General features: G+C 37.4%; 1 protein-coding gene across 3 annotated transcripts; it reads left to right on the top strand.

The window, feature by feature from the left end:
* Nucleotides 1-6: 6 nt before the first annotated feature.
* On the top strand, nucleotides 7-27,128 carry TANK (TRAF family member associated NFKB activator). Of its 3 annotated transcripts, XM_010713670.3 has the most exons (10): nucleotides 7-217; nucleotides 2,467-2,556; nucleotides 3,438-3,584; nucleotides 6,094-6,202; nucleotides 6,965-7,077; nucleotides 14,993-15,172; nucleotides 16,438-16,514; nucleotides 19,117-19,235; nucleotides 20,736-21,319; nucleotides 25,529-27,128. In XM_010713670.3, the coding sequence occupies exons 3-10, from the start codon at nucleotides 3,486-3,488 to the stop codon at nucleotides 25,694-25,696; spliced, it is 1,449 nt and encodes a 482-aa protein (XP_010711972.1). In that variant the 5' UTR covers nucleotides 7-217; nucleotides 2,467-2,556; nucleotides 3,438-3,485; the 3' UTR covers nucleotides 25,697-27,128. The 3 variants fall into 3 exon arrangements, with proteins under 3 accessions (XP_010711972.1, XP_010711971.1, XP_010711973.1); XM_010713669.3 differs by lacking the exon at nucleotides 2,467-2,556; XM_010713671.3 differs by lacking the exons at nucleotides 2,467-2,556; nucleotides 6,094-6,202; nucleotides 6,965-7,077.
* The last annotated feature ends 663 nt before the right edge of the window (nucleotides 27,129-27,791 follow it).

Raw genomic sequence — 27,791 nt, 5'->3', positions numbered from 1 at the left:
CTAATCGGCGTCGTCCCCCGAGCCCGGGAGAACCGCCGCCGCTCTGGGCTCTGCGCCTGGTGGCTGCTAAGAGATTGCAGGTTTCCAGCTCCTAAGACGATGGCAGTGTAACTTTTATAAATATTTCCGTTGAAAAAAAACTATTTTGAAAGCAGAAGTACATAGAGAAGTACTTGTGTCTGGATGGCATCTGTGTTCTCACGTGAACCTACAAGAGGTAGGCAAGTACATTATGAATGAAAGCCTGTATGCACATAATTAGCTAAAACCTTATTTTTCAGAATGGAAGGTGTTTTCTGAGGCACAGTGGAAACTCAGCGTGTGTGCAGTGCTTTGTGCTGCTGCAGTTTCAGGCAGAATGTTGCTGATCTTTGTATCAAGGTTTTTTGGCATTGGAAAATTCATATTACAGCTGCTGTCTTTCTCCACCTGTATGAGCGAAATGTGTTTTGCTGGAAGCAAGGATTTTAAGAGCTTCTGCAGGTTTCCCTGAATTTGTTTACACACAGATTTGTCTTACACCATTTGCACAACCCAGTGTTTTCCAGCATTCAAGACTTTACTCAGAGATTCGTGTTCTCATTGCCATGGAGCTGGCAACACAACACCCAGCTACTTGTTTTTACAGGACTCCCTTATCAGACAGGCTCTGGTGTTAATCTCCCTAATTCTGTCCTTGGTAAAATAAACAGAGCATTCTGTATTGCTGCTTCTGCTCTGACTCCATGAAGTTGTTAATAGTGGTGAAATAATCATAGAATGGCCTGGGTTGGAAAGGGCCACAACAATCGTCGAGTTTCAACCCCCCTGCCATGTGCAGGGTCACCAACCACCAGACCAGGCTGCCCAGAGCCACATCCAGCCTGTGGTCTTCAGGATCTAATGAATCTAGAATGTTGACGGTCAGGGTTGTCAGCTTTGAGTTGAATGTGTTCCAGTTGTTCGATGGATGCAACGTAACTAAGCTTGGTTAAAATAGAGAGGATATTTTGGTGACTTTTTTCTTCCTAACTGGATGATGCATATGAAGGAGAAGCAAAAAAGGAGCCGGTTTTTCAAATTTTCAGGATTTCTGGTTATTATTGTTTCTCACATTACCTATTTATTCCAGACAACTCAGGGTGACTACAGAGCAGTTAAATCCAATCTAAACCTAGACTCCAGACTGCAGCAGTCCTGCCCACAGCTCATCTCATGTTCCCACTGCCTTCTTGTGTTGTTAGTTGTGCTCCAGCAGCCCCGTCCAGTTAGTTTGTTTATTCATTTAGAGGCAGCAGGGTGCTGGTTCTCTGGCATGGCTCAACCATGCAGCATAGAAATGCTGACACGGTACAACTAGATGGCAAAAATGCATGACCTGACGTGGGGGAAGGCGGAGTACCGTCTTCTGTGTTTGTGCAGGCTTTTATCGCCATTACATAACCAGGATTTTATGTTACAATTTTGAAGCCACTGCTATGAATAAAAACAGGAATTCTGTCTGCCTTTCGCTGGTGTTTCCTGCCTTGTGTTGGCATCCTTCTACTGACACAGGTGTTTGTGTTATCATGTAGTTTGAAGTGGTCCATGAAGCTGACCTGCATTAAAATAGCACAGCCAAAACACCTTTAAGTGTTTAGTTTTAAGCTGGATTTGGATTGCTGATACATTTTACAGTAAAGCCACTTGTGCTTGCGGAAAGAGAAGGGAGGAGTGGAAGCAGAAGCCAGTGTCCAGGGTATAGGGTAATACAGGACCAATTCCTCTGGTAGCAATTCCATTTTTAAATATCATTACGGACTATTTCTATTGCTCTTTTCTTACATGGAGCCTGGCTTTTAGGTAGCTACCTGTACGTTAAGATTCATGGACCTCTTTCCATAGAGTTGGACTACAAACAAGTGTTTTTTTATTATCTACCAAGCAGAAAATTGGGTGTAGTGCTACAATTCTGTCTCCTGCTACCGGCAGTCTAGATAAGAGTAAGATTGTTTGTTAATATTCCCAGTCTCCATCAATTCAGTCAATCAGTCAGTAGAAGGCTGGAAGTTACGTATCTGTTTCAAGCACTGTTTTTTCCAAACTGAGATTTGAATTGCCATGAATGAAATGAATGCCTTCATTTTCTATGAACTTTGAGTACTCTGGGTTGAAGCCCATTCACTGTTGTAATACTTATTGTATCAAAAGGCCCTGTTAAAGAATTCACTTTGCTATTAATAAAGTACAGCCATCCTGAGATACAATTGGGATACAGTTGCTTTTGCAATATGCACACATCTTTGCAGTAAAGCTAACAGGACAAAAAGGTACAACATCTGTGCAGTAGACAATTGAATCTTTTAGGAAAGTCGAACCTCTTTTCAGCATTAAAGATATTCGAGAGCAAGAAAAATGAACAAAACTTAAAGCTGTAGTCCTTTAGGATTTTGACCAGGGTCTTAGATATGTTATCCTCATGCCCTTCTTGCTTTGTTTTCTTGACAGCTCCACTATCTCTAAGAGTGTCTGTGGTTTTTGCATGAACCCAGAAGACAGTGATAGATGATAGTGGCTGTCCGTTCTTTGTACTGTGAGGTAACCATGCTAATATTTAACTAGGAGAGGAGCTGTGGATTGCTCTTTTTTGTTTGTTTGTTTTCATAATATTGGCCCGTTTTTGCTTTTATTTGAGACTTCACTCATCTATCCTCTACTGTACTTATCATAAAATTTAATCTAAAATCGTAAAATTTATGTCATCTGTTATTATAGAAGCAAAGCATCTGTGTTTCCAAAGTTCATTCTGTCTTGAAACTGAAGTCTGTAACCAGTCAGTATTGTTCTTTTATGCCTCAGTGACCATCAGGTTTAGTTTCAGGATAATAAAATTGCTCTCAAAGTATAAAAAGTTGATAATAATATGGAAAAACTAATTGCTAATTCTTACTGGTTGGGAATACTGGTTTTTTTTGTTTGTTTGTTTAGATAAAATTTGTTTTATTCAACTTTTAATGTTGAGTGTGTTGGCATTTTCAAGTGTGGCAAAGAGCAGGATAGGTTGATGTGACCTAATGTTATTGAATTCTTATCTTTAAAATGTTTAATGCAAAAAGCTGCATTCTGTTCTGGCTTGTTTAAATGGTTCCTGTTATTTTATAATTGAGTAAACATTAAACTGTCTGAAATGCTGTAAAATCAGGTAACTGGTGATTTGCATCAATTTTAAATTCTGTATGTCCAGAATTTGATTCATTGTTAACCTGTTTTTACTTAGCTTATGATTGAACGTACCCCTGAACATAGAATTAAAATGTTGAGATGAGCAAAGCTGTAGTTCTATCTGTTTTGTGAGTTAATGCTCAGGATTACTGCACACATTACTTGAAGCTGATAATAAAAGAGTGATGTTATGTGTATTTTAGTTACGTACTTCTTTTTCTTGGCTTTCTCTCTTTTTCCTTTTGATTACTTTCCAGATCTCTTGATTTGACCATCCTTTCAGTGATGAAACAACATTGGGAGTTATGGACAAAAACATTGGAGAGCAACTTAACAAAGCTTACGAAGCCTATCGACAAGCATGCATGGATAGGGACCATGCTGTGAAAGAACTACAGCAAAAAGTATGTGGTGGGTTCTCAGCTGTGTTTGTAAAGCAATTCTTTCAGTCGAGGATTGTGGTACATATAGATTTCGGTTTCACTTCAGCTACTCACACTTGAGTGCACTAGAGCTGAGAATTGCAGTTATGAGACCAGGCCATTAAGCTGCAGCGCAGCTCACGAAGGTGTGAATGTAGTAGGTGGGTTTCAACTTTTTCTTTCCCCCTGAAACATTAAAGGTGAGAAAAGAATTTTCTGTTTTGAAGAAGGATTAATGTAAACTGCAATGAAGTATATGTATGTTACCCATCTTTAATGAAGTACATTTTGAAGTTTAATTTGCTTTACTCAAAAGTGATTTTTTGAGTTATTATTGTGAATAGCTTAAAGACTCCGGTGTATTAAGCACTGTGCAAGCTATTAGGACAGTAGAGCTTTATTTCAACATTTACAGCAAACTTATTTGAAAACTATTAGAATATGCATTGGTTTTATTAAAAAAAAAAACAACTATACAATTGTTCTTTAATTATGAAATAGAAGAAACAGATTCTAGAGGCATTCTAATTTGTAAGGAGCACTTCTGAATTTTTACTGCTTTTGATGTTTCAAAAAAAGATGAAAAATTAATTACTTTAAGAAAAAACAATCAAGGTAATAATTCCAGGGCATCTAAAATGTCTGTGAGAGAAATTTCTGCCCTAGAAACAAGACACTGAATACAAGGTCAGGAGATAGCCTTTCTCAAGTCCATAGAAGAAAGGTAGGCAAGTGTGTGAGATCATCAGTGGTAAGAGAACTAAATGTTTGCAGTATTTCCCTTCATGTTTTCTCTGGTTCTGAAATAAAAACCAAAAACCCTTCATAAAGGATTACCAACTAGGCCAAATTTTTGCTTTAGTCAAACTTTCAGTAGTTGGATTCCATAACTTCAGAAGAGAATGGAAGTATCTTTTCAGGAAGAATTGGAGTATTTTTGTTTTGGGTTCATTTTCAGTTTTTTTTAAGCCAAACTCATGGGTTTTGAATCATCTTCATACAGTGCCTTGTTCTAGTAAATTCCTCTGTTCATTGTGTGGCCTTCACACACTGTTGGATTGTCCACCATTCTGTTGTTAACAGTTTACTACTTAAGTTACCAATAGGCCACTTGTTTTGCCAGTCTCTAGAGCTGGGAGCCATGTCAAGCACACAGAAGCCAGAGTCATCTCGGCCAGATGGTGTTTGATACAGATGGATGGTTGGTTGTCATGCAGATCTTCTAGTTGGTAACTTGTTGCTGCCATCTGACTCAAGGAATAATTTGTGCACACTGGCTGTCAAAAGCATCTTCTCTTCTGTCTGTTTTAGCTGTCATGTCTGTGCTCTGTACAGAAGTGTTGACAAGACATTGCTGTTGTACATTTTCAATTTGGTTCTCAGTGATTTTTCTGCTTCATGAGGTCTCTTGTAGCTGCTGGAGTGTACTGCTCTTTGATCACTTTTTTTTTTTTTTTATATAAACTCTCATAGTACAACTACTACCCAACCTTTTAAAATAAATTTTGTTTCTAGGTTTATTCCTGCCTAATTTGCAGACAAGCACATTGAGCAGTAGAGGAGTGTGAAATTCAAATGTGACTGAGATTAGAGAATTAGAAATCAGTATGGATTCTTTATAAATAGAAGTGAAAAAGTACCTGCTTTTGTGCTAAGTGTTGACCTGTTCAGTATTAGGCATATTCTTAATTCAGTGCAACCCTGTAAGTTTTCTTGCTGGGATTTCACAAGTTTTCTCGCTCGTTTTTAGTGCTACTGTGACTGCAACATTAGGGCTGTGCTAACCAAATAATAGTTTTTGAGTTGTAGCATCTTCCTGCCACCATTTGTTCAATTAACTGGCCATCTAACAACATTTATACACTTCATTGAAATGTGAGTGGCTTTATTAGGCGCTGCATGGCCTGGTTATTAGGATCTTTATGGCCTGGAGATAGCACAACTCTGATTAGATAAAGAATAGGACTGATTGGCCACTTTTTTGCTTGCTTTCTCTCCCATTTTTCAGGTTAGAAAAATAAGTTTACATCAAAGGAGGTATGTAGGTAGGCAGTTTGTTACTTACAAAGGATCTATTGTATGGAATAAGCAATGTTGTTTACTTGTTAGAAAAGACAGAGAAAGAAATTTATATCTTTCTGTGGATAAGCTAACCAACCAGCATTTTGAAGAAATAAATAGAATAATTCTAACTTTAAACCTGATGTGTTCTGTGGCTGTGAATGAACACTCCTTGACTGAAGCTATCTTGTCCTTTATAACTGCTGTCATTGAAACACTTACTGAAAATTAGTTCTTTTTTAGTATTGTATCTTTTCTAGTCAGCAAAGTTTCAAAAGTACAGACTTGCCAAAGGTGGCTGTAGTTGGTTTCTCGTGCAGAGGTCCACAACTACAATCATCTTTAAAAATCAGAGCTGTTTTTATATGCTAAATAGGAGACCCCTAGTCAAAACAAAATAAGATTAATGCTAATTAAATTATATTTGCAGACAGAGAACTACATGCAGCAAATATGTGAACAGCAGGAACAGATAGAGCTTCAAAACAGCATTATTGCAAAACTGAATTCACAGTTAGCTGCTCTGAATGCTAATAGAGGTATGTACTCCAGTCTGCACATTATTTCTTTTTATGCTGTGCTGCATTGATGAATAGTTTTGACTTCGTGGCTTCAGCTTTCACAATATACATCTTTCAAAGCACTATCATGCTTTTCTGTGAACGTGAGAGTTAACGCAAATGTGCCGTTTCAGAATCTATTTATAAAATGCGACACTTCTGTATCCTCTTCAAGAAATGGTGAGATTTTCTTTTTATGTAGAACCTGCTCACACTGAACTAAAAAAAAAAAGAAGTTACAAAAATATGGGTTCAAATCATTCACTAGATTAAAACACGTTGCATATTAACTTTACAGCTATCTGCTAATAAGTTTAGCCCATAGGTTGTTCTAGACGTGAATGCTATAGTTAGATGTCTTTTGCATCAGGAAGTCTCATAACACTGATTTTATTGGATAACTAAAGGGTTTATAAGCAGATAATTCTCTTTCAAATCAAATAGTCACTGATTGATAATTTTCTACTGTTTTACTGTACTACAAAAATAATACAAAAGAGTCATTGTAAGCATGTGTTAATCTGCCATGCTCATTTAATATTTATTCACACTAGCCTAACACTTCTGGTTTTCATAAATTCTAGCAAAGCGGTTGGCTTTTATTTTTAAGAATACCTGTACACTCCTTATTGCTAGATTAGTCTCACATTGTCTGTAAGCACACAATTGGGTTTATTTTGCTTGTACTTAGAAGCTGTCTGTGGGAAGATACAGTGACAATCAGCTGCTTTTTGTTTTAAGGTAATGTACATCCCTACATTCTGAGGCATGAAGACATTGAAACCTCCAACTTATCTTTTAGTCAGCTCTCTGAAAAACTGAATGTAGCAAAGCGAAGAGAAAGACTCTTAAAGGTATGGTCATCTGCAGTGTGCTGAGTGTAAGATTACGTTTGTTCTGTGATTATACTGTGAGAATCCACAGACAGTTGTCTTTGAACTGTTCTTCCAATACAAGATTCTTAACTAAAGTGTGTGAGCATTGTGCCCTGTAGCCTAGTTAGTTGAACTGAGCATCTGTCTTTGAAACTTCCCAGTGTAGTTGTTGTTTGCTCCAGCTCCCTAGAATAATAATTTTGATTAGAAAGTAGGAACTTGCTTACTTTTTCTATACTTGCCCAAACTAGTGGTCAAGGTGTTTCCTCATTCTCTCAGAAGAGTTTTCAGATTGCAGCCAGTCTGTGTGTTTTTGCAAGAAGTGGAGAATCTGCACTCAAGGAGTGTGGAGAGGTAAATAAAGTACCCATTGCTCTGGAAAAACTGAGATTTGTCTAATTTTAAGCAGACGACTTTAATACAGTGTCTTTTCTTCCCTATTCACTGAAATAACATGGAAGTTTTCAGTACAGCCTGTTTAGAGTAACAGGAATAAGAATAAATCAGTTCTGTAGAATAGACAGTAAATACTGTGGGTGGATTTTGTATGTTCAGTAAAGACAGTGACAGAGATGCACAAAGTCGCACTGTTCTTATTCTAAGTCATTCTGTTGTGTTTTTGACAGCTGCCATGTAATGAAGGAATCTCTTGGTTTAGAGTATGAAGCTTCCTAACAGAGACTCTGTAGGGCAACCTTAAAAAGACCAATAACTATCGTGTCCTGGATTTAAAAATAGTTAATTTCAGAATTTGTTTCCTAAGCCGCCATAGCTATGAACAAACATACTGTGCTAAATCCACAGAAATGCAGTTTTCAAATCAGAAATGTTAATTAATAATTGCAGTAGATTACTGATGTTTGTTTAATTATCTTGAAGGAACCTCCTTTAAAACTAAGCCTTTGCTAACATTTTAAATTTGTTATGGTCAAAGATTTCTAGACATTACTTTTTAAATAAAAAGGAATCTTTACAGATTTTAACATAGAAAAATATACAATCACAAGCTTTTCTAAACTTTACATTTCCTAAACTGTCTTTCCAAAACTTCACATTTATTTGTAGTACAATGCAGTTGAAGGGTTAATTCTTTGATGGAACACCTTTGCATATTTTTGCATTTCTCTGTCTTGAATTGGATAATTATTTAGCTTTACAGTTGCATATGGAGATGTGACCAAGCCTAATATTTCACAATCTTGTTTCTGAGCGCTCCAAGGCAGTAGCTTCACTTAGCACTTAGTTGTATAATGACTGAAAATGTGAGCTGTGTTATGTACTCTTCTCATATGGGAAAACACTGAGAAATTATGCAATCTATACAGTACTTTTCAGTCAGTGCATGAGAGCCAGGAGTCATTGTTTCAGGTGCTATTTTCTTAATGGAATATGTTATTTGTATTTGTCTGCATTTTGGTTTAGTCAGTTATTGCGGTTGCCTCTCATCCAGTTCATTTGGATTTGGGTTCATCTGTGCCACTAATGGAAAGATTTCTGATAAAACTCCATGCAAAATAGACTATATATATGTAGTCCATGTGCACTTACATCGGGCACAATCCCCCTCTTCCTGAACAAATGAAGTACAAATAATAATTATTATTATGGGCCAGGTTAACAAAAAAAAAGAGAGAGAGAGAGAATTCTTCATGTGGTAAGCAGTCAACCAGTAGAACTTCAAGTTTCAAGGGAAAACTGGACAACTTCTTGGAAGATAAATCTATTAAGTTAATAAAAACATGGGAAGTGTGGCTATGAAAATCTGGGAATTTATCAATGGATGCATCATGAATGCCTCTTCCTTTATTGTACTCTTCTCAAGACATCATCTTTTGACTTCTGTTAGACAAAAAAAAAGTAATCATCTTACCACTAATTCAGTTGTATCTAATTGTATGGGGCTGCTGAATCACAGCCTGAACCTCTGATTAATCACCTGAGGCGAGCAATGAGTCAGCCCTGGGAGCACGGGTGAAGGCAATTCACCTGTGCTGTTGGAAGGGGTGGAGCCTGGCTCCACCTCTCCTAGACCCATTTAAGAGCTGACTGGCAGTGAGGAAGGATCTCTTATGGAGATCCACTCCACTGGAGCTTCTTATGCGAGCCCAGGATAGGGTGAGTGTCCTTTTCTGCTCTAGTATAATAATTATATAAGCTAAGCTCTCAAACATACTATAATCTGTATATTCATTGATTGTACACTAATTCAGTAAATTGTTGGCCTTTTTTAGATATTCAAATTTATAAGTTTATGTATTTTATTTAAAAGCCTATTTTTTTCTAACCATATTCTATCCACGTTTTGCTCTAAACCAAATTAATGATGTCTATAAATACCGTCCTCTATTGTATTAAGTCCTTTATTCTACTTTTCCAGTGAAATTTTTAGACTTGCAAAATGTTTAATTCAGAATAGTAAATTAGGTTTACCCAAACCCATTGAAACTGTCTTCTGCTAAATCCAGTATTGTTTCTCTGGAAAACTGTTATCTATCTTCCAGCACAGTTAACAGAAGTGCCGGATTGATTGTAATAGGTGTATGGCTAGGCCTTACATTTCAGAAGTTCAAAATGAGGTAGGGATTGGCTTTTCTGTCTTCCAGCTTCAAAAACTTGGCCAGACTTGTCCATTTTATATGCTGTTGTCAAATGTTGTTGCCAGTGTGTCATAAAATGTTTTCCTTGTTCTCATTCATCTTCACTGAAAGATAGCTGAGTCAGGCTTTGTGGTCAGTACTAGGCCCTACATACAAAACTACCATATTTCTTCAGTTCCCTGCTTGAGGAGGCCAAAGGGACCTGAATTGCTGTTTTTTCTGAGGCTGTTTTTAGGTACTGCCTGGTTCAACATTATTAAGAAGGAAGAATGTGTGTCTAGTTACTGTATCAAAGTTCTCCAGGAGACATGTCAATTAACCAGTGTCAAGCAAAGCTTCTTCTGTGTGCTGTTTTTAATAGAGTCAGCCATCAGTGTCCATAAACCATGAAGCTAAAGTCAATACCTATGGCAAGAAGACACACTCATATTTTCCTTGGTCAGAAGCTTTAGTATTAAATGCTACATGAAGCATAACGATCAGAATTTCATGTGCCACAAAAAGATGGAAGCAATTGTGTATCAGGAATGACTGATGCACATAATATACATAATTTTTTTATTCTGCAGGAAATGTTTGTCTTGGGGGCTGTTAGCATAATAAGAAGAATGATAATGTATGGCAGTCTTTTTTGTGCTCAGAATTGTGGGAATAAAATGACTTGGATATCCAAGAGCAGTTACTATATCAATCTTGTAGAATCAGGATCAGCTTCTCTGGTGTCACTGTTTTCTGTCTTTGATGCAAAGAAAGCTGTGCTTTAAGATTTTCATGGTAGCTAACAAGTCTATGCATTTAGCTTACTGGTAGGATGCATTTTGTAACACTAATTAGACCTTGCTTTGTGATTTAAGAAATTATAGTATTGATCGCCTATTTTCTTATCTGTTTAGCGTACCTCTGCCCAAAAATAATGAATGTGGCTAAGCTGTTGAAAGTCATTAACAGTAATATTCCCTGAAATCACTTACAGTAGTCTGTAAGTAACATTTTCCATTGAAATCATTTAAAGTTTATTTATTTTAGGAATTCGTGGGGGGAAAAAAAGCCATTATAACACACTTCAGGGGAAAAGTAAAGGGACCAGTCTTTGCAGCAGTACAATTTGAGAGCTGTGCTGTGGAGCAACTCTGCTGGAAAGGATCTGGGATCTTGCTAGACGGCAAGATGAGCATGAGCCAGCAGTGAGCTCCGGCAGCAAAAAAAGGCAGCAGCATCCTGGGAGCACAGCTAGCAAACCCCAGGGAAGTGAGTAGCTCCCTTTATTCAGCATTCAGTAGACTGCATCTGGAATATCATATCTACTGTGGATGCCTCCCATACAGGAAGGACAATGAAAAAAATAGAATTCAGCAAGGAGTCCACTGGAGTAGTCAGGGGCTTGAGAAACCCCATGAGAAAAAGATGCAGAAACTAGGCTCGTTCAGCATGGAGAAGAACTGGCTTTAGAGAAAGCTACTAGCTCTCCATAGAGGTTATTTTCACAGTTGTGCATGGCAAGAGGGCTAGAGACAATAAGCATTTGAAATGTGAAAGGTTCAAACTTAATTAAACGGGAAAATTTTTCACCATGAGGACAGACAGGCATTGGAAAAGGTTCTCAAAAAAGGTTGTTCCATCTCCATCCTTGGAGGAATTCAAGACCTGGTCAAACATCTGTCCTGCTTTGATTAGTAGGTTGATTTGGAGAACCTTTTGAGGTCCCTTCCACTTTGAATGTTCTGTGAGATAAACCTCCCCAAAACAAGTGTCATGGTTTGAAGAGTTAATCTTTTCATAATACAGAAATAACCTCTTTGCTGTGTGCTACTACAAGCATTCTTAAAAGATACACTGTGCAACCAAGTACTTAACTGAGCAGGTACCAGCTATGTGGCATACCTGCAATTGCATTAACCAAAAACTTAACACGCTTTATAATGTTACCACATTGTTTGCAAAATCCAAACTCTGACAGTATTAGAAACTGTAAGATGATCGAGCTGTGAATGCTTGTATTACTACAAGATCCCCAAAAGCTATCTCCATCCCTTTTCCTAGGATGATATCCCAAAGTTGCACAAAAATGGTGACTTAAATCTGATATATCTTCATTGAAACTTGTTGAAAAGCTCTTCCAACATTGATGCCTGCATAACTTTTCTTCATCTCTTAAATCTTGTCCCTCCTGCCTGCGGGAGAAGATGGAAGAAATGGAAGAAAGCTACTGGCCGTTACTGCAGTGCTCCTAGCTGTCCAGTAGCTTTTGAAAGTCTTTGATGCATATTTTTTTTGGAGCTGTAATAGTTCCAAATGGATAAATGCTGTGTGCTGATCAATGTTATATCACAGGTTCAGTGAAAGAGTTAATTTACTGTCGTTAAGATAGAGTTGTTCAAGGGCAACTGTTGTGTTTGACGTAAGCTTTTCCCAAGGTATTTGGCTTTCTAAGCAGCTTATTTTCAAAGGACCAGAGTAGCTGCATGCAATTGGTTTTTTCGTTGTTGGTTGGTTGGTTGGTTTAATGAAAACTGAATTTGACCAGGGAATATTTGGGAACTCAGTGACCACACAGTGGCTCTGTGTGGCTTGGTGCTTGTGAACTTGCACCATGGAATGTTACTGCCCACCTATAACCGGAACAGCAAAAATCAGTTCCTCGTACCATATCTCATGTTTGTTTTGTTTTGTCTTAGATGATCAGAGATCTCCCTGGTACCTCCTGGTAACTATTTCTGATTTAGTCTTTAGTAGAAGAATAACAGTGTAGCCCTGTTCATATTTAACTGTGACTTGATGTATTAAGTAAAGAGGTCATAAGCTGAGCTTCTATATGCTTTCATGTTTCTTTCATACACAGAACAATACTGAAATAGTCTTTGTAGCTACTATGATTTTATTTTTATTCTCATGCTGCATAATGTTTTTCAGACTTTTGTACTCTTTAAATAACATGGAAAAGTATTTAGTTGTAAAACAATGTCCAGCTTTTGTCTCTGCTTTAATTTTCTTCAAAGTATTTTCTTCTTTCAGATCTTTTGAAAATACTTTTATGCATGCCTCCATCTCCTCTTAATAGAAGCTATTTTTTCCCACATTGATAAATATGATTGTCTTTTCTCATTCATCAGATGTTTCCTTTACATGCTCTTTACTTTTTGTGCCTTTAGTGTTCTCGTGCCTCTTGAAAAATTAAATGTAGCTGCTGCAGCATCAATTATAGAAATTTATGTTCTTTAGGATTCGTTGGCCTAAAATCTTCAGACACCTTGTTCTTTTCAGAACAGAAATCTTTCTCATTTTTTCCTTTTTTGCTGCTATTTGATTCACACACTTCCCTGGGTTCTTACCTACAATGATGCAGATTACAGATTCTATATTAGAAGACCACAGAAAGTGTTTGATCTGTCCTGTAAGTTCTATGTATTCCCCCAAAAGTGCAAAGTGTGGAAGGAAAGGTCCCTAAGCCTTAGAAATTAGGAAGTTTGCAATACCTAAAGCAGAAATACCTTGTCACTTCAAAAGTGTTTGAATTGTTTGAATGAATGGATTTGTAATATCTGCAAATGATTGTGAGAGAGGATTTTTTCTAGGATAGGAACAGCCTATTTTTAGACAGTGTTTTGAACCCCCTGAGAAGAAGTTTAATCTGAATCTCTGAGATTCCAGCAAGTTCCAGAATTGCATTGAAACTCTAACGTTAAGTTTATTGTATAAAGTCACAACTGATACTAAAGAAAAAACTGCCTTCAATGCTATTTTTCTGACTTAGTTTAGGTAGGTAGAATAGCTACTTGGCACATAACTGTCGTTTCAGCTGTATGTGCACGCATCCATGCTTAAGCACCCAATGTGTGTGCATAGACTAGCTATGGATCCTTCATGGCTGTTATTGTCTCATTTTGGTTGTCTCACTGATAATATCTCGATATCTTATAGTTTAGGTTAACCTTTACCTATCTAATCTCCAAACAGACAACGTCAATCTATTTAGATCCCATTCGTAAATAAAACAACCATTCTTCTCAAAAGAAGTGTTCTTTTTATTTTCTTCTTTCCTCTTCACATTGCACGACCTTTTTACAGACTATTAATGACCTATTATAATATCATCGATGAAGATGTTGAAAAGACCAGACCCAGTGCCAACTGCTGGGAAACACCATTAGCTACAGGCCTCCAAGTATACTCTGTGCCACTGATCTTAGCCCTCTGAGCCCTGCTGGCCAGCCAGTTCTTAATCCACATCTCTGTCGAATCATCTATCCCACACTTCCACGGCTTACCTGCAAGGATGTAATGGGAGACAGTGTCAAAAGCCTTGCTGAAGTCCAAATCCACTGCTTTCCTCCCATCTACTCAGCCAGTCATGACATCATAGAAGGCTACCAGATTGGTAAAGCATGATTTTCCCCCTGATGAATTCATATTGACTGTTCTTGATAACCAATTTTTTTCCACTTGCTTGGAGATGACATCCAGAATAAGCTATTCCATCACCTTCCTACGGATGGAGGTGAGGTTGACTGGCTTGTAGTTTCCCTGCTCATTCTTCTTGCCCTTTTTGAGGACAGGAGTGACACTGGCTTTCCTCTAGTTCGCAGGCATATCTCTATTTCACCGTGACTTCTCAAAGATGATAGTGAGCGGTTTGGCAATCATTTCTGCCACCTCTATCAGCACCTGTGGGTGCATCCCATTGGAGCTCATGGATGTGTGTGCATCAAGTTTGCATAGACATTCTTTGGCCAGATTCTCCTCAACCGAGGGGAATTCCCCTTTTCCCAGACTCTTCCATAGCATAGCATATGTTGGAAGGGGCCCAATAAGGATCCTGAGTCTAACTCCTGGCTCCACACAGGACCACACAAAAATCTGATATATCTGAGAGTGTTGTTCAGATGCTTCTTGAACTCCAGAAAGCTCAGTGTCATGACTACTTCTCTTGGAAGCGTATTCCAGTGCCCAGCTGCCTTCTCAGTGAAGAATCTCCTTCTGATATCCAAATTCTCTCTTATCTGCGGAGTCTGGGATTCCTCAGGGGCACTCTCAGCAGTAAAATGACTAAAAACATTAATACGACTGTCATAAATTCAGAAAAATCAATTGTTTTGACTAATCATATATGATCAGATATATCTGTGTTTAGCAGTAGAAGATCCTTACTATCAGTTCAAAATTAATACTGTAGTAAATAAGACTGTCCCTTACTTAAGTTGGAGAAGTTCAACTTAGCTTTTTTTGGACCGCTGAATAGTGACATTTCACAAACCTCAGTTCTAGTAAATATACTGGAATTTCTTAAATTGTTTTTTTAGGAACAGTTAGAAAATGAGAGCATGAAATTGAAGCAACTTGAGGACAGAAACAGTCAAAAGGAAAGGAAGCTTATGTCTATTATTTCCAACCAAGAAGACAAAATACGAACTCTGAAAAACAAATTGAAAGAATTAAATGACGTCCAAAAGGGTACACAGATGCCAACATACAAAATAGAGGTAAGATTAGAAACCAAGTGGAGATGAAATGAAAAACCCATCTTCTGTAAAATACTACTCTTTTCAAACATGTTTATGCTAATGATTCTAAGAAAATGATTTTAAATTTCAACATTATATCGTTATTAGGACATTCTTAAAGCACGTAAAGCACATAGGAAATTCTGAACTATTCAACACATTGGTTGGTTTTATGTTAGTTATTTTTAATTTCTGTCATCATTATACTTGCATTTGCAAAAACTGGAGATCAGCATTTCAGTTTTATAATCTTCAGTTGGGAGTTGTTTTCATCAAGATTGAGTTGTATTTTTTTTCTTTTTTTTCTTTTTTTGTTACCGAATAGCATCTGGGGTGAAATACAGTTTGGGGATAGCTATACTGCGATTGCTGGTGTATATGTAATCTTGTAAATGCCTTTTAGCTAGCTAATTTAAATTGAATATAGGTAAGAGAGTGAGCGCAGCAACACAGAACTTGTTGCTATCAGACTTTCCAAGCATTTTTGTCTCACAGCAGACGTTTGTAACCAACGCTGTTAGGAATAAAGCAGCTCAAATGTGCCAATAGGAGCCGCAGTTGCACTTTACCACCAGGTAGGCTACAATCAGTGGTTATAAGCAATGTATCACTGAAACCAGCTAATTTGACAGACATATTCATGTTATGAGTCTGGTGTGGAGCACATATGAACATATCCAGGCCATCTGGTAACATAGATTTAGTGGAACTGCAGCTTAATGGCCGTTTATTGTAAAATCTTTTAATACCTGGCATTGACTTAAAGGAATGTAATGCTAGAACGAACCACAAGGTGGTAGTCAAAGCTAAGAACATCTGAAAACCCGAGGGAACTCTTGACATAATCGCTTTTGATGTCTTCATTGATTGTTTTTGTGAATAAATTGATTACTTTTTTTTCTAAGAGCTGGAATTTCTGGGTGCCTCAGTAACGAGCTTATACATAATACATAATCTGAATCTTATATATGATTGAAACAAACTTACAGCAAAGGAAGATTCTTAGAACCAGTTTCATTGTAGGAAGTATGAGCAGAGGAATGCCACACTGAGTTGCTAAAAGATGAACTAAAAATAGAGATTTCACAGAAATAATTAAAAAAATTCTTTTGTTGTTTTGTGAATGTTTTGAGTGCTTCCGGAAGGACTGGATGAAGGGTACTGCGGCGTTTTTAATCATATCAGGCTGAAGAGCAAAATGAATATGCTAACCTGTCATCCATAATTTCATGTTTTACTTCAAGGTGAAAAGTAAGAAAGTTGTTCCAGATAAGCCTGAATTATCTATAGGGATTTCTGGTATTTCACCTTTGCCTGAAAGGTAAATACTTCTGCATTATTTCTGCAACTTACTTACAATTGTCTTTTCCGCTACTAATTATGACCTCTCATTTTCCATCATTTCTGCACAGTACCTTAAAAAGTACTGGGGAGCAGCAGGGCATGAGAGCACCAGAGGTCAAAGAGCTGATGTTGGAAGGAAATAAAGCCATGTAGAATCACAAAAGAGCTTTGCAAGTATGTGCAGATAAGCTGAGAAGAAGAATAGCTGCTGGGTTCAGCAGGAGGTTAAGCTCTGCGGGATATTACAGTGGACTTTAATGCTGGGTTTTGGATAAGCATTAACTCCCTTGCATTAGCTTTCTTCAGAACAGGAACATACAACTGTAATGGATTAACTGATGGCAGCACAGCAGAGTAGCCTGCTGCACTGACAGGAGGAGGTCTGATAGCGTGAAGAAATAATTCTTGTCCTAAATGAGAGGGCTTGAAACCAGGTTTATCTGTAAACTGAAACTATCCAACCCTGACAATGACCAAGGGACCAAAAGCAGTATATTTCCTAAGCAAACATTTTTCCTTTAGCCAGTGTTTTGAGAAAGATATTGACCATGCTCTTAGGTTTGGACTTTTCGTGAGATAGACAGTAACACTGCTTTTTACAACCTTTGCTAGAGTCAAGTCAAATATTCTTGAAGACAAGGATTGGAGATAATCAGGGAAAAAAGTATTATGAATTCTTGCCATCTTGCCTAAGCATCTGATTTTGGCCATGCTCCGACATAGACTAGGTGAACCAGATGGATCTTTAGATTGAATCATTACTTCTATATAATAAGAGAAGGGAAATACGACTGTGATAAAGACTTTATTGTCTTTATTTATGTATATTTAAAGAATAAAAACTTCTGCCTGTCTCCCTCTCAGATAACTTCCTTACTCTGCACTGGTGAGACCTCACTTGGAGCACATGTCCAGATGTGGAGTGCTCAGTACAGGAGAGATGTAGAGCTGTTAAAGTGCATCCAGAGGGCCACAAAAATGATCCAAGGGGTGAAACATCTCCCTGATGAGGACAGGCTGACAGAGCTGGGGCTGATCAGCCTGGAGAAAAGGAGGGTCCAGGGAGACCTGAGAGCAGCCTTTCTAAGGAGGGGGCTATAGAAAGGAGGGCAAACAGACTCTTTATTGTTGTGATAGAACAGGAGGAAATTATTTTAACTAAAAGAGGGGGAGATTTCAATTGGATATAAGGAAGAAGTGTTTTATGATAAGAGTGGTGAGGCACTGGCACAGGTTGCTCAGAAGGCTGGTGGATGCCCATCCTCAGAGAGACTCCAGGTCAGGCAGGACCAGGCTCTGAGCACCTGATGGAGCTGTGGGTGTCCCTGCTCACTGCAAGAGAGTTGGACTAGATGACTTCTAAAGGTTTCTTCCAACTCAAAAAATTCTGTGATTCTAATATAACTTTTTTTCTGTAGAAAGATTGTTATCACACACGTCTAGCAAATGAAGATTGGTTCATCTAATTATATGTATATTTTAATGCTCCAATTAAAAACACATTAAGAGAATGTTCCCATTATTTATTGCCACACTTGAAAAATGGTCAGAACTTTAGCTTCTTCTATAGGGTTTCTTTTTGAAATGAGGTCCAGATAGACATTTGTCTTCAAAAAGAGAAGCACAGGTGGAGTAAGAAAACAACTCATGGCACTCCTGATTGCTGTATGAATAGCAATAGAAAGGAAAACAATGTATCGAGGTAAAGAAAAACAACCCCTCCGAGCTTTTTTTGAGACAAAGATACACGCAGACTTAGATTTTTCATCATTGCAGTCAATTTTATAATATCTGTGCTATTATGCTTAGAAATATGAAGTATTCAGCAAATTTATCAAAATTTCTCAATGGAAATTTATGCAGAATATAATGTCTGGTGCCTTAGGGCAAAAAAAATCTCAAATCAGCATGAAGAGCAATGTCTATCAGTCTTAGTGCAGATAACTAAATTTTGGATGATCATATGATCTAGAGAAGATGTAATAAAAAAAATACTTCTAAAAAAAAAAAAAAGAAGGGAAAGAAAGGAAAAAAGAAAGAAATCGAGTCATGTCTTATAAAGCAGAGGAATAAGTTTACTAGCACAGCTCCAAGATGTGAGGTAGACAGAGAAGGAAGGAGCAGTAACAAACACTTGTGTATTCCTTGTCCTGTAAAGTCTGAAGACCAAAAAAAAAATAATAAAAAAAAAAATTAATTAATGTTCATAGCAGCAGTAGTGCCCTATTTTGCCTAGAATGGAATATAAGCAGAGTCTTGCACAAGCTGTTCCACTGATACCTGAGAAAGCTGGAAAAAAAGTGTAAAGACTGGATTGTCTCTGGGTCCTTGCAGAGTCAGGCCCTAAACTTGGATGTGTGTCTATATTATGACTAAATGGCTCCTTGACTATATTGTTTTTCCCTTTTCTGCTTGCTTTTTTTCTGAGAACAGAAATGTATATACATATGTTGAAGAACAAGGTATCCAAGAAAAGTAGCTTACACTATTGTTTTTCTCTGGTTTGTGGGTGTGACTACAATAAAGGTCGCAACAAGCTGAATTGATTGAGGGTCTAATTTACAATTTCAATCTTCTAGGGAGAATCTGGAGACTATTTTTCAGGAGATGAAAGAAGAGTGTCATCGAATATGTATGCTAGCCAGAGAACAAACAGACCAACTGAGTAAATTTAAAATAAAGCCAGAACCTGAAACTGGTAATATCATACTTGAGCTCTTATTGTGATTCAACTGTTTGAAAGCTTTGCTTTATATTTGAAAATACTGTAAATTACACATACATAGAAGTACTTCCACTGTTTACCATCTGCCTTTTTCAAGTCTGTTCACATGGTGCTCAGTATTTCACCAAGAAAACGCACCGCCAGTTTTGGCATTCTATGACGAATGCTCCAAATCACATGCTATGAAGACAGTCGTCACATCAGTAACTCTTAGAATTGTTTTGTCCCTTCGAGTGAGAGGCAGGCACTTACTATATGTGATATCCCATCGTACTGTGTGAAATACAGAACTTGCTTGCTTTTAATTTAGCTGTCAGTTCAAAAGATGTCTGTTACAAATGTCTGTAGCCCCATATTTGTTAGAGGAAAACTTCTGAACCGAGGACAGTCGGAGTGCTGATTTTTCTGGACTTCCTCATTCAGACTTTTACATGGTGTTTAGTTATGTGGGACAAGAGCTTAACTCAAGACTTTCTTGAAAACAAAAGACAGACTTGATTTATGCAGCTGATGGAAGAGATCCTGGACATCCAGCTCTGCTAATGCTTATATTTAATGTAATGAAGGCTATTGTGGGTATTCTTACTAGCTTTGCTTGATAGTAAGGTCAGATTCTTAAGTGATTTCAAAAAGTACTTGCCAAATTTACATCATTAAAGCAAATACATAAATTCCAGCACTTGCTTCTAATTTAAGTTTGTCTCTGAAGCCTGTAGCTGCAAAGGGCCAAGCTGAAACTGTATTGTTACATTCTGAGTGTACACTACTAAACTTTATTGTTTGAGGAGTGGGTGCTTGGCAGTTTATTCCAGAATTCATTTATTTTATTTAAAAATATGCCTAACTCATCTGTGCAAAAAGTTTTACATCATATAGATTTAACCTGTGTGACTTCTATCACTTCTGTGGCTCACATTTGCTGTGGTATCTGACTGCTATCAGAAGATCTTTGTACAATGAATGTACAAAGTGCCAAAAATGAACATGAGATTCTTGAAGCACGGGGAAATACGATCCCTCTTCTGAATAGCTGCTCAGTTTAAATATTTTCCTAATTTGGAATTTGCTGGGAGTTTGGTATCTGAATGCCTTCTCAAATCCTGTTCACGAGGCCTAGAATGTTCTCGGCACTGTGTGAAATATTTTCAGTTCCAACTTTTATTTCTGTCAGAACATGCAAGTATATGTTAAGCGTATGGGATGACATAGGTTACAATTAAATGGAAATGTTTGTAGCCATAAATCAAAGAGAAATATAATTATTAATACAGAATTATTTTCTTTTATTTCTATTCTGATATTTTTGGAGTCAGAGTGAATGTTTATGAAAGAGAAATACACCTTGAACCGATTTCAAAGAGGCAAAATAAAGGTTAAAAGCCAAGAAGGAAAATCAAAAATCTCATGGGGGGAAAAATATCACAAATTAATAATGATATTTTTCTTAATGTTCTCCTCATTCTTTCTTCGCAGAAATACAGTTTTCCATGCCAATACAGTGTACTGATAAAACTGATGAACAAGCAGAAGAGCTTTTTAAGCCTCGGGTTATACAGGATATAAATAGAGGTGCATCATGCATCACATCTATCACACCAAGAGGAGTGGGCCAAGATGAGGACAACAACTCTGTAGAATCACTTTCTAAATTTAATGTCAAGTTTCCACCTACAGACAATGACTCTGCTTTCTTGCAGAGCACTCAGGAAAAAGTAACAGTTCCTTGCTCTGGTATAGCTGAAAACATGCTTCAAGATCATCATTTTAACCGGGAGCACAGAGACCGTGCTGTTAACCTCAGTAAATTGGAACCTAACTCATTTGAAGCTCATGGAGTTGATCTCGTGACCTCAGCTTTACAAAGCTTAACTACTGTTGACAAAACAAATCCTCCAAATCATGCAAACACGCCCATAGAAAATACTCGTGACAAAACATGCTTGAAAACAGCAGACACTGCTTTCACGTTTATATCTAAGCACGCAAGCCAAGGTGCACCTGAAGCGATTTTTCCTTCTTTAGAAGCTGCTGGAACAACCGTCAGAGGTCCTCATCAGGTATCTTTCTCTAAATACTGTAGACTTTGAAAGAAGGTAATGATGCAATCAACCGTATTGCTAAGGTCTTTGAGACTGGTTAACATATTCTGAGATAGCTCACCAGTCTTCTGTTTTAGACAATACATTTTGCCAGTTCTTCTCACTGATGCTGAAATATGTGTACAGGGCTCTTTTCCAGGGAAATAGGACAAGACTTGAAATAGATATGCACCCAAATTTCACTTTGTGTAGATATTAACTGCTTCTGTATTTGTTTCAAAGCTTTTGTTAATCCTAAACTGTCAGGTAGGTCACTTTCTTTCTCTCTACCCTTTATCTCAAAATAGGGTGTGTAATTGTTTTAATTGTTTCAAGTGTACATCAGAGAATATGATGAATTAATTAGAAAACTAAACATTAACATACACTGTGGAAAAAAAAGATCTACTTTTTATCTGGATCAGAGTTATAAACAGAATCCTATTCCTGCTGTCCACGACAACTTAAAATATGTTTGTCATAGTTTAAGCAGTCAAGTAGGAAAGCGTAATTATTTCTTTTGACAAATGTATTGGAGTACACTAAAATAATTCACGTTTACGTAGGTATTTTGAGCTTGAATGTAAGTCCTAACTACTCAAAGTCTAGGGAAGTTCCTGAAGGCAAGGCCCAATTACTGTAAGGCAGAACAACGGTTTGCCAGCTTCTATCAGTCGTGTCTCTGAATACTTCGCTTCCTTTGTGTAGCATTCTGTCTCGACTGAAATTGTTCGCATAGTTATTGCAGGCCTTTATAGACTCCAATTGATTTATTAATTATTGTATTATTGAGGCTTTTCTCAGACCTCGTGAAAGGAGAGCTTCTCAAAACTACACAAATAGTGATGCTTAGGAATTTGGAGAGGGTGGATTTACTTTGATACGATTTTGTTTTTTTTCCTAATGACATGCAGCAAAAGAGCTTTATCTCTCAATTTTATCACTTCATGACATGCAAAACTAGAGTTTGGAAAGCACCTGTAGGACATCCTACTTATGATGATTTCCTCTGCTAAAACTTACTCAGACTAAGTTCAGTTTTCCATTGCAAATCAGTTTTGAATGAAAGTTTAAATTACAGAAAGTTTACTGTTTCTGTTATTTTGAACTATATGCCTGAGTTTTTAAAATGTGTTTTAAATACCTGTCTGTAACATAGGGGGTATTTTTGATTGTGCTTTATTTCATTGGATCTTCTGTTAAGTTGTCCCTGAGTTAAACAAATTAATTCACTTATTTTGTTACTGGTAGAATTCCTGCAGAGCTATGAGCATTCAATCCATTCCTTGTTACTCTTCTCTTTATCTGTATTTTCTCTCCAGCGTGTTCTTTCACTAGGTAGTCTGTGTATTCATTTTTCAATAGATGGCACCCTGCATTGTATATTACAGCCGGTGAAACAGCTGGTATGTGATTATGAATTGATAGGGGAGTACGCAGCTTCAAAAAGTAGAGAAAAATTGTGGTTGAATAGCAATAAGGCTTTGGTTTGATCGTTGGTATTTCTGCAATAAAGAAATTAATTTGGGACCACCACTACAAATGTAAATTATTTACTTTGTGGAAAAAATGTAGTAAGTGTAACTTCTGGAGGGAAAAAGGCAATGAGAAACTATTTCAGTGTTAGTAAGTCGTATCTACGTAGCACAATAGAACATACAGGATACAGATCAAAATGCATCTTATCCAGAAATTTGTTTGAACTAAGCCAATATTACTTTAGAATTTATTAAATATACATCTCTCTCTCTCTCAACATCCATCACCTTTAATTAGCTGCCTACAAAACAGTTTTTAATGTACTTTTCCTAGTGAATGGGTCTCGGTTCCAACTCCCAGTGAATTGGATTTACAGATAATATATATGTAGATTAAAACAGTAGGTTCCTTTTAATGTTACTTGTATACATATCTATTTATTGTATTAAATTAAAACAACAACAACTGTGAATAATATTTGTTCCTGGGATTTTTATGACATTTTTAGGGAGTAGTTCCAGTGCCATCATCCGTGCCACTGGTAAAGCTCCAATGGGGAGGAATGAGATACCTGACTATTTTTTTCCTAGTGTAAATAAAACTTTCAAGTATTTACTACATATGTTAACTTATAAAATGGAAAAACCCCATAAATGCAGTAGATTTGGCAACAGTAAGTTCTTGGAACTGCTCTCAGTTGCTGTAATAAATTTAGCTCTTTCCTTCTTTGTGGATACTAAATGTGAAAACTCAGTACTGTTTTCTTCGGATGTAACTTAAAAAAAAAAAAAAAGAGTGACTGAAAAGAGCAGCAGATTAAAATAAGCGTGGCTATTAGTGGACCTAGGATTTTACAGACTACTGTTAATTGAGACTTGCACAGAGATGCATTATGTTTACCAGTATTCACAATTTGCGGGGGTTGCTTCAGCCAAAAACATTTCTAAGAATGTTCATGATTATAAATCAAGTCAGTAGTCTATTGATCTTAATCTTGTTTTAGTAATGAAACATCTGCTTAAATAAATCTCTGTTCTGAAAAGCATTTTAAGCACATGCTGAACACTCAGAGCAAGAAATTAAAGTTAAGTGCTTGTTTCAGCATTTTGCTGGATGAGTATCTTTCTTTCTGTGTCATCCAAGACTGGAAATCTTATTGTGTCCTTGGTGGGATGTTTACAATAATATATATTTTTAAATGGCAATTTACGTGATTTGATATTAAAAACAAATAATTCTAAACACATTCCTGGAGGGATGTTTGAGTGTGTCTGTGTCTAGAAAATTTAATATGCAATTTACACCAGCAATATACAGTAAGTAGGCTCTTTTAGCTGAAAAGAAGTGGTGTGATTGCACTTAATTACTAATTAGCCAATTTAATTATATGGATTGCTGACCATAATGAAAGATGGTAAATCTGCTACCGCTGTCTGATAAGCTAAACACTGTTTAAATACGGAGAGCACGAGGAATTGACTTCAGGAAGTTGCAGCTGGTTTAAATACAGGGATCAACCACTGTGAAAGCCACATTCATTGTACAGTGAATTACCATGGCAGGGGGGTCCAACAGATTCTAAGTATTTTACGTGATAATTTCCTGAGAATTAAAACTCTTGGATTAGAAAGGATAGTTAGAACTTCAGAATTTCAAAAGAAACTACTTTCTGAAGTATTCTTACTCACCTTTCCACATGTGATTTAAGTAATAGAGAAAAAAGGTGAGCCAAAAAACTGGAGGGCGTTCTCCCTTTCAATGTTCCAGTCCCACATAGATCTGATACCAATTTGCTGCCATTCTGTCTACTTTGCAGTCACAGCAGCATGCATTTGATTTTCAGTTTACTCAAAACCTAATTGTCCTGGCCATGTAACATAGCTGTGTATTTTATGTTGGGTGTGTTGCTAATGCTGAAGTAGCAAAACTTTATTTTTAACTTTGCTTTGAAAACTGAATTTCTGAATCCTGGCTATTATCAAGCCGTATAACTGGCATACACTCAGCCTCATGTCCCCATAGTCTGTAAACAGATTTGCTGGTTTTCAACTAGTTCGCTCAGGTAGCAAGAGCAGCAACAGCTGCTGAACCAAATTTAGCATAGTTTGCAGACTTGCCTGAGTATGGATGGATATTCCAATGGCGCTATTGAGTTCATTGCTGTCATGGCAGGAAGAATCCCAAAACTGAGACTACCTGAGACATGTTTACACTAAACGGCAGTCAGAACAATTAAGTAACTTAGACCATATGACATTGCTCTAATTGTTTTGCAAGTAAACTGAAAATTAGATGTATACCAATAAGAATAGAAATACTTCATACTACCTTTGTACAATAAATATTTATTTTAAGGTTAAAAAAATGGTACTAAAGATGGATATTATGTACAGTAAAAAAAATAGATGTTATGATGTTAAAGAAAAGAATTGATATCAGACCGATATTACAGAATTCTGCTCACTGCATCATTTATCATTAATAGATGTTAAAACATCAAGTATTTGCAAAGGTAATATCTCTATGGGACTTAAAAAGAAAAAATCTTGTCTTTCTTAAGTGAGAATTCTCCAGTTAATGCCTCTGCCAGGCATATGTTAAGTAAACCTAGTTTAAAGAGGCGGGTATATTTTTAATATAAATGTAAACCACAGCATAATGTAATTCACATCATAAACTACAGCAGTAATCATTTTCTGTTTCTTTTAGCTCATTTGGCAGCCTCAGGACAATGATTTGCTGGCACAAACTTATATAGACTCTGAGCTGAATCAGCGTGGAGTATGTGAATTCTGTCGAGAAGTTTTCCCACCATCTCTAACATCTAAGGAAGATTTTCTTCGGCATCTGAATTCCCACTTTAAAGTACAGTCTTAACATATGAGAATTCAGTGGGTCACTGTCTTTGCATACATTTGGGTTTTTTTTATTACTGTTGAATAGATTTGCTAAGAATTTAAGAATTAAGACTTCTTGTAACAAGAACTAACTGAAATTGTCAGATAAGCACATTTTTTTTCATTGTTGTTTGACAAGGTAAAATGCAACTGTAAGTCAGTACTGTAATTCGCGTTCTGCTTGTTGTGCTTCAATATTGCCATTGGGATTGTAGTTAAAAGCTTTTTTTTTCCCCAGTTAATGTTTACCTGAATAGGCTCGAAGTCATGATTATATTTATCAGTACAGATTTGCAGGATTAAGTCTTTAATCTGGAAGAGAAATTGGTGTACTGCTAGGATTTCTTCTCAATATCCAATGAAATGATTCTCTAATTGAAGGAAACACGAAGGAGAGGTAGGCTCTCATTTTTAGTTTGTATTATAAAATGTTATAAAAAATAACAATTGTGTTAATGTACCTTTCTAGCATTAATCATTAGTTAAACTACTTTCATGGAAAATATTAATATGAAGGATGGAGTAAGAAAAGGCTGAAGTGTCCCTAAAGATATCAAAGATTGAAAGGTTTACCTTTCCTTCTGGTCTGCTATGAAGGATTGTTCAAGTCTGTTACGGCTTAGACAGGCCAGAGGAAAACCTGAGCACAGAAATCTCAGTGACTTCAGTTCTAACCTGAGTATGCAGAATGATTTTCTCAATTGAATTTAATTCATTTAGTTGAAACATTGCATTTTGATTAAGTTTGCACATTTTATAGATTTATTGGGTTCAAAGTTAAAAGTCATGGGTTTTTTACTAAACAATTTATATTAATGATAATGGGTGACTCAGAGCTTTTGGTATTTGAACTGAGTATAGTTTTTAGCCCTGATTTTTGATAAAATTAGCATTAATATTTTTATAGCAGCAAAGTACAACATTTTTTAAAGATTTGTTTGCAGGTGACCTTTTTCTGTGGGGAAAAAAAATATACCTGCATAATTTTTAGAATGTTTTTTTCTGCAGTTATTTGCTCTATTTTAAATATCTCGTGTTTGTGACTGGCTGTCAACAGTGTGTACTGTAATAAACAGCAGTGCACAGTGCTCGTCTGCATTGTGACCTGGAGAAAGACTTCGTTCCTGTTAGTAGCTCTCAGCCCCCAGTGGTAGCAGTGCTGAGTGTCTGTTCAGCACCCGATTGCCCGTGTGGCTGTGACGTACCTTGCAGTACAACCAGGAGGCTGCTGGGGGGCAGAGCTTCCATCACTGGGGGTGAAGGTGGGGATTTGCACATCTCCAGCCTAACCAACATAAAACCAACTTGTCCTCTCTGCCATGAAATCCTAGCTCAGAAGCTCACGTTGTTACGCCTGCATCAACTGTGATTCACCTTTAAAGAAAATAAAGTCATCTGTCCCCTGGCACAGACCACTCCGTGCATGAAAGCGTTTTTCGGTGAGCACCACTATCAGCAGAGGTGGGAACCCAGCAGTAGCCCAAGGCCCTGCTGGGCTGAGCTGGGGGACACGGTTGGCTGAAACCTACTCACCCAGCACAGTCCATCCCTCTCCCATTCCTGCCAGGGGCAGCATCTGAAGGACCTTTTCATACTGGGTATTTAAAACTGCCTGTCTGAGAGGGTCCAGATAGGCTCAGTCTGAGTTTGAGGAATAGCAAAACTCACACCAAGCAGTTGCGAGGGATTTGAGGTGGGAGGTGAGTGCTGTCCCTGAGTAGGCCCCACTTGTACAGCTTTCCTGGAGGAGGCTGCTGTTGCCAGCAGGGACATCTGCTTTATTACACTCACCAGAGGAGGTTCAGCATTCCTCCCCTCCTCTCCCCCTTCCACACAGGCTCAGCTCAAGCAGAGGAGGTTGAATCCAAATAGGAAATGTGAATTCATTAAAAATAATAATAAATCTGAAGGAAGAAAGTAGAACTCTGGAGAAAAGGGAGCAGCAGGCCTGCTGGCCAGGGCTGCTCCTGGCTGCCTCAGAGCCTGCAGCACCCCGGGGTAATGCAGGGCTGCCAGGTGGGCTCACTCTCCAAGCCGCCCTGCAGTGACTGCGCACGACTTGGGAGCCCCCATTC

This window comes from Meleagris gallopavo, chromosome 7 (assembly GCF_000146605.3).
Source record: "Meleagris gallopavo isolate NT-WF06-2002-E0010 breed Aviagen turkey brand Nicholas breeding stock chromosome 7, Turkey_5.1, whole genome shotgun sequence".
Classification (NCBI taxonomy): domain Eukaryota; kingdom Metazoa; phylum Chordata; class Aves; order Galliformes; family Phasianidae; genus Meleagris; species Meleagris gallopavo.
The sequence above is the reverse complement of the archived record's forward strand: the minus strand, read 5'-3'. Positions and strand labels throughout refer to the sequence as shown.

Bases quoted from the DNA above. Each gene is read 5' to 3' on its own strand.
- TANK (XM_010713669.3), top strand. From the start codon at position 3,486: ATGGACAAAAACATTGGAGAGCAACTTAACAAAGCTTACGAAGCCTAT. The intron at 6,203-6,964 runs GTATGTACTCCA...TTTTGTTTTAAG, and splicing joins TGCTCTGAATGCTAATAGAG to GTAATGTACATCCCTACATT. The intron at 16,515-19,116 runs GTAAATACTTCT...TCAATCTTCTAG, and splicing joins ATTTCACCTTTGCCTGAAAG to GGAGAATCTGGAGACTATTT.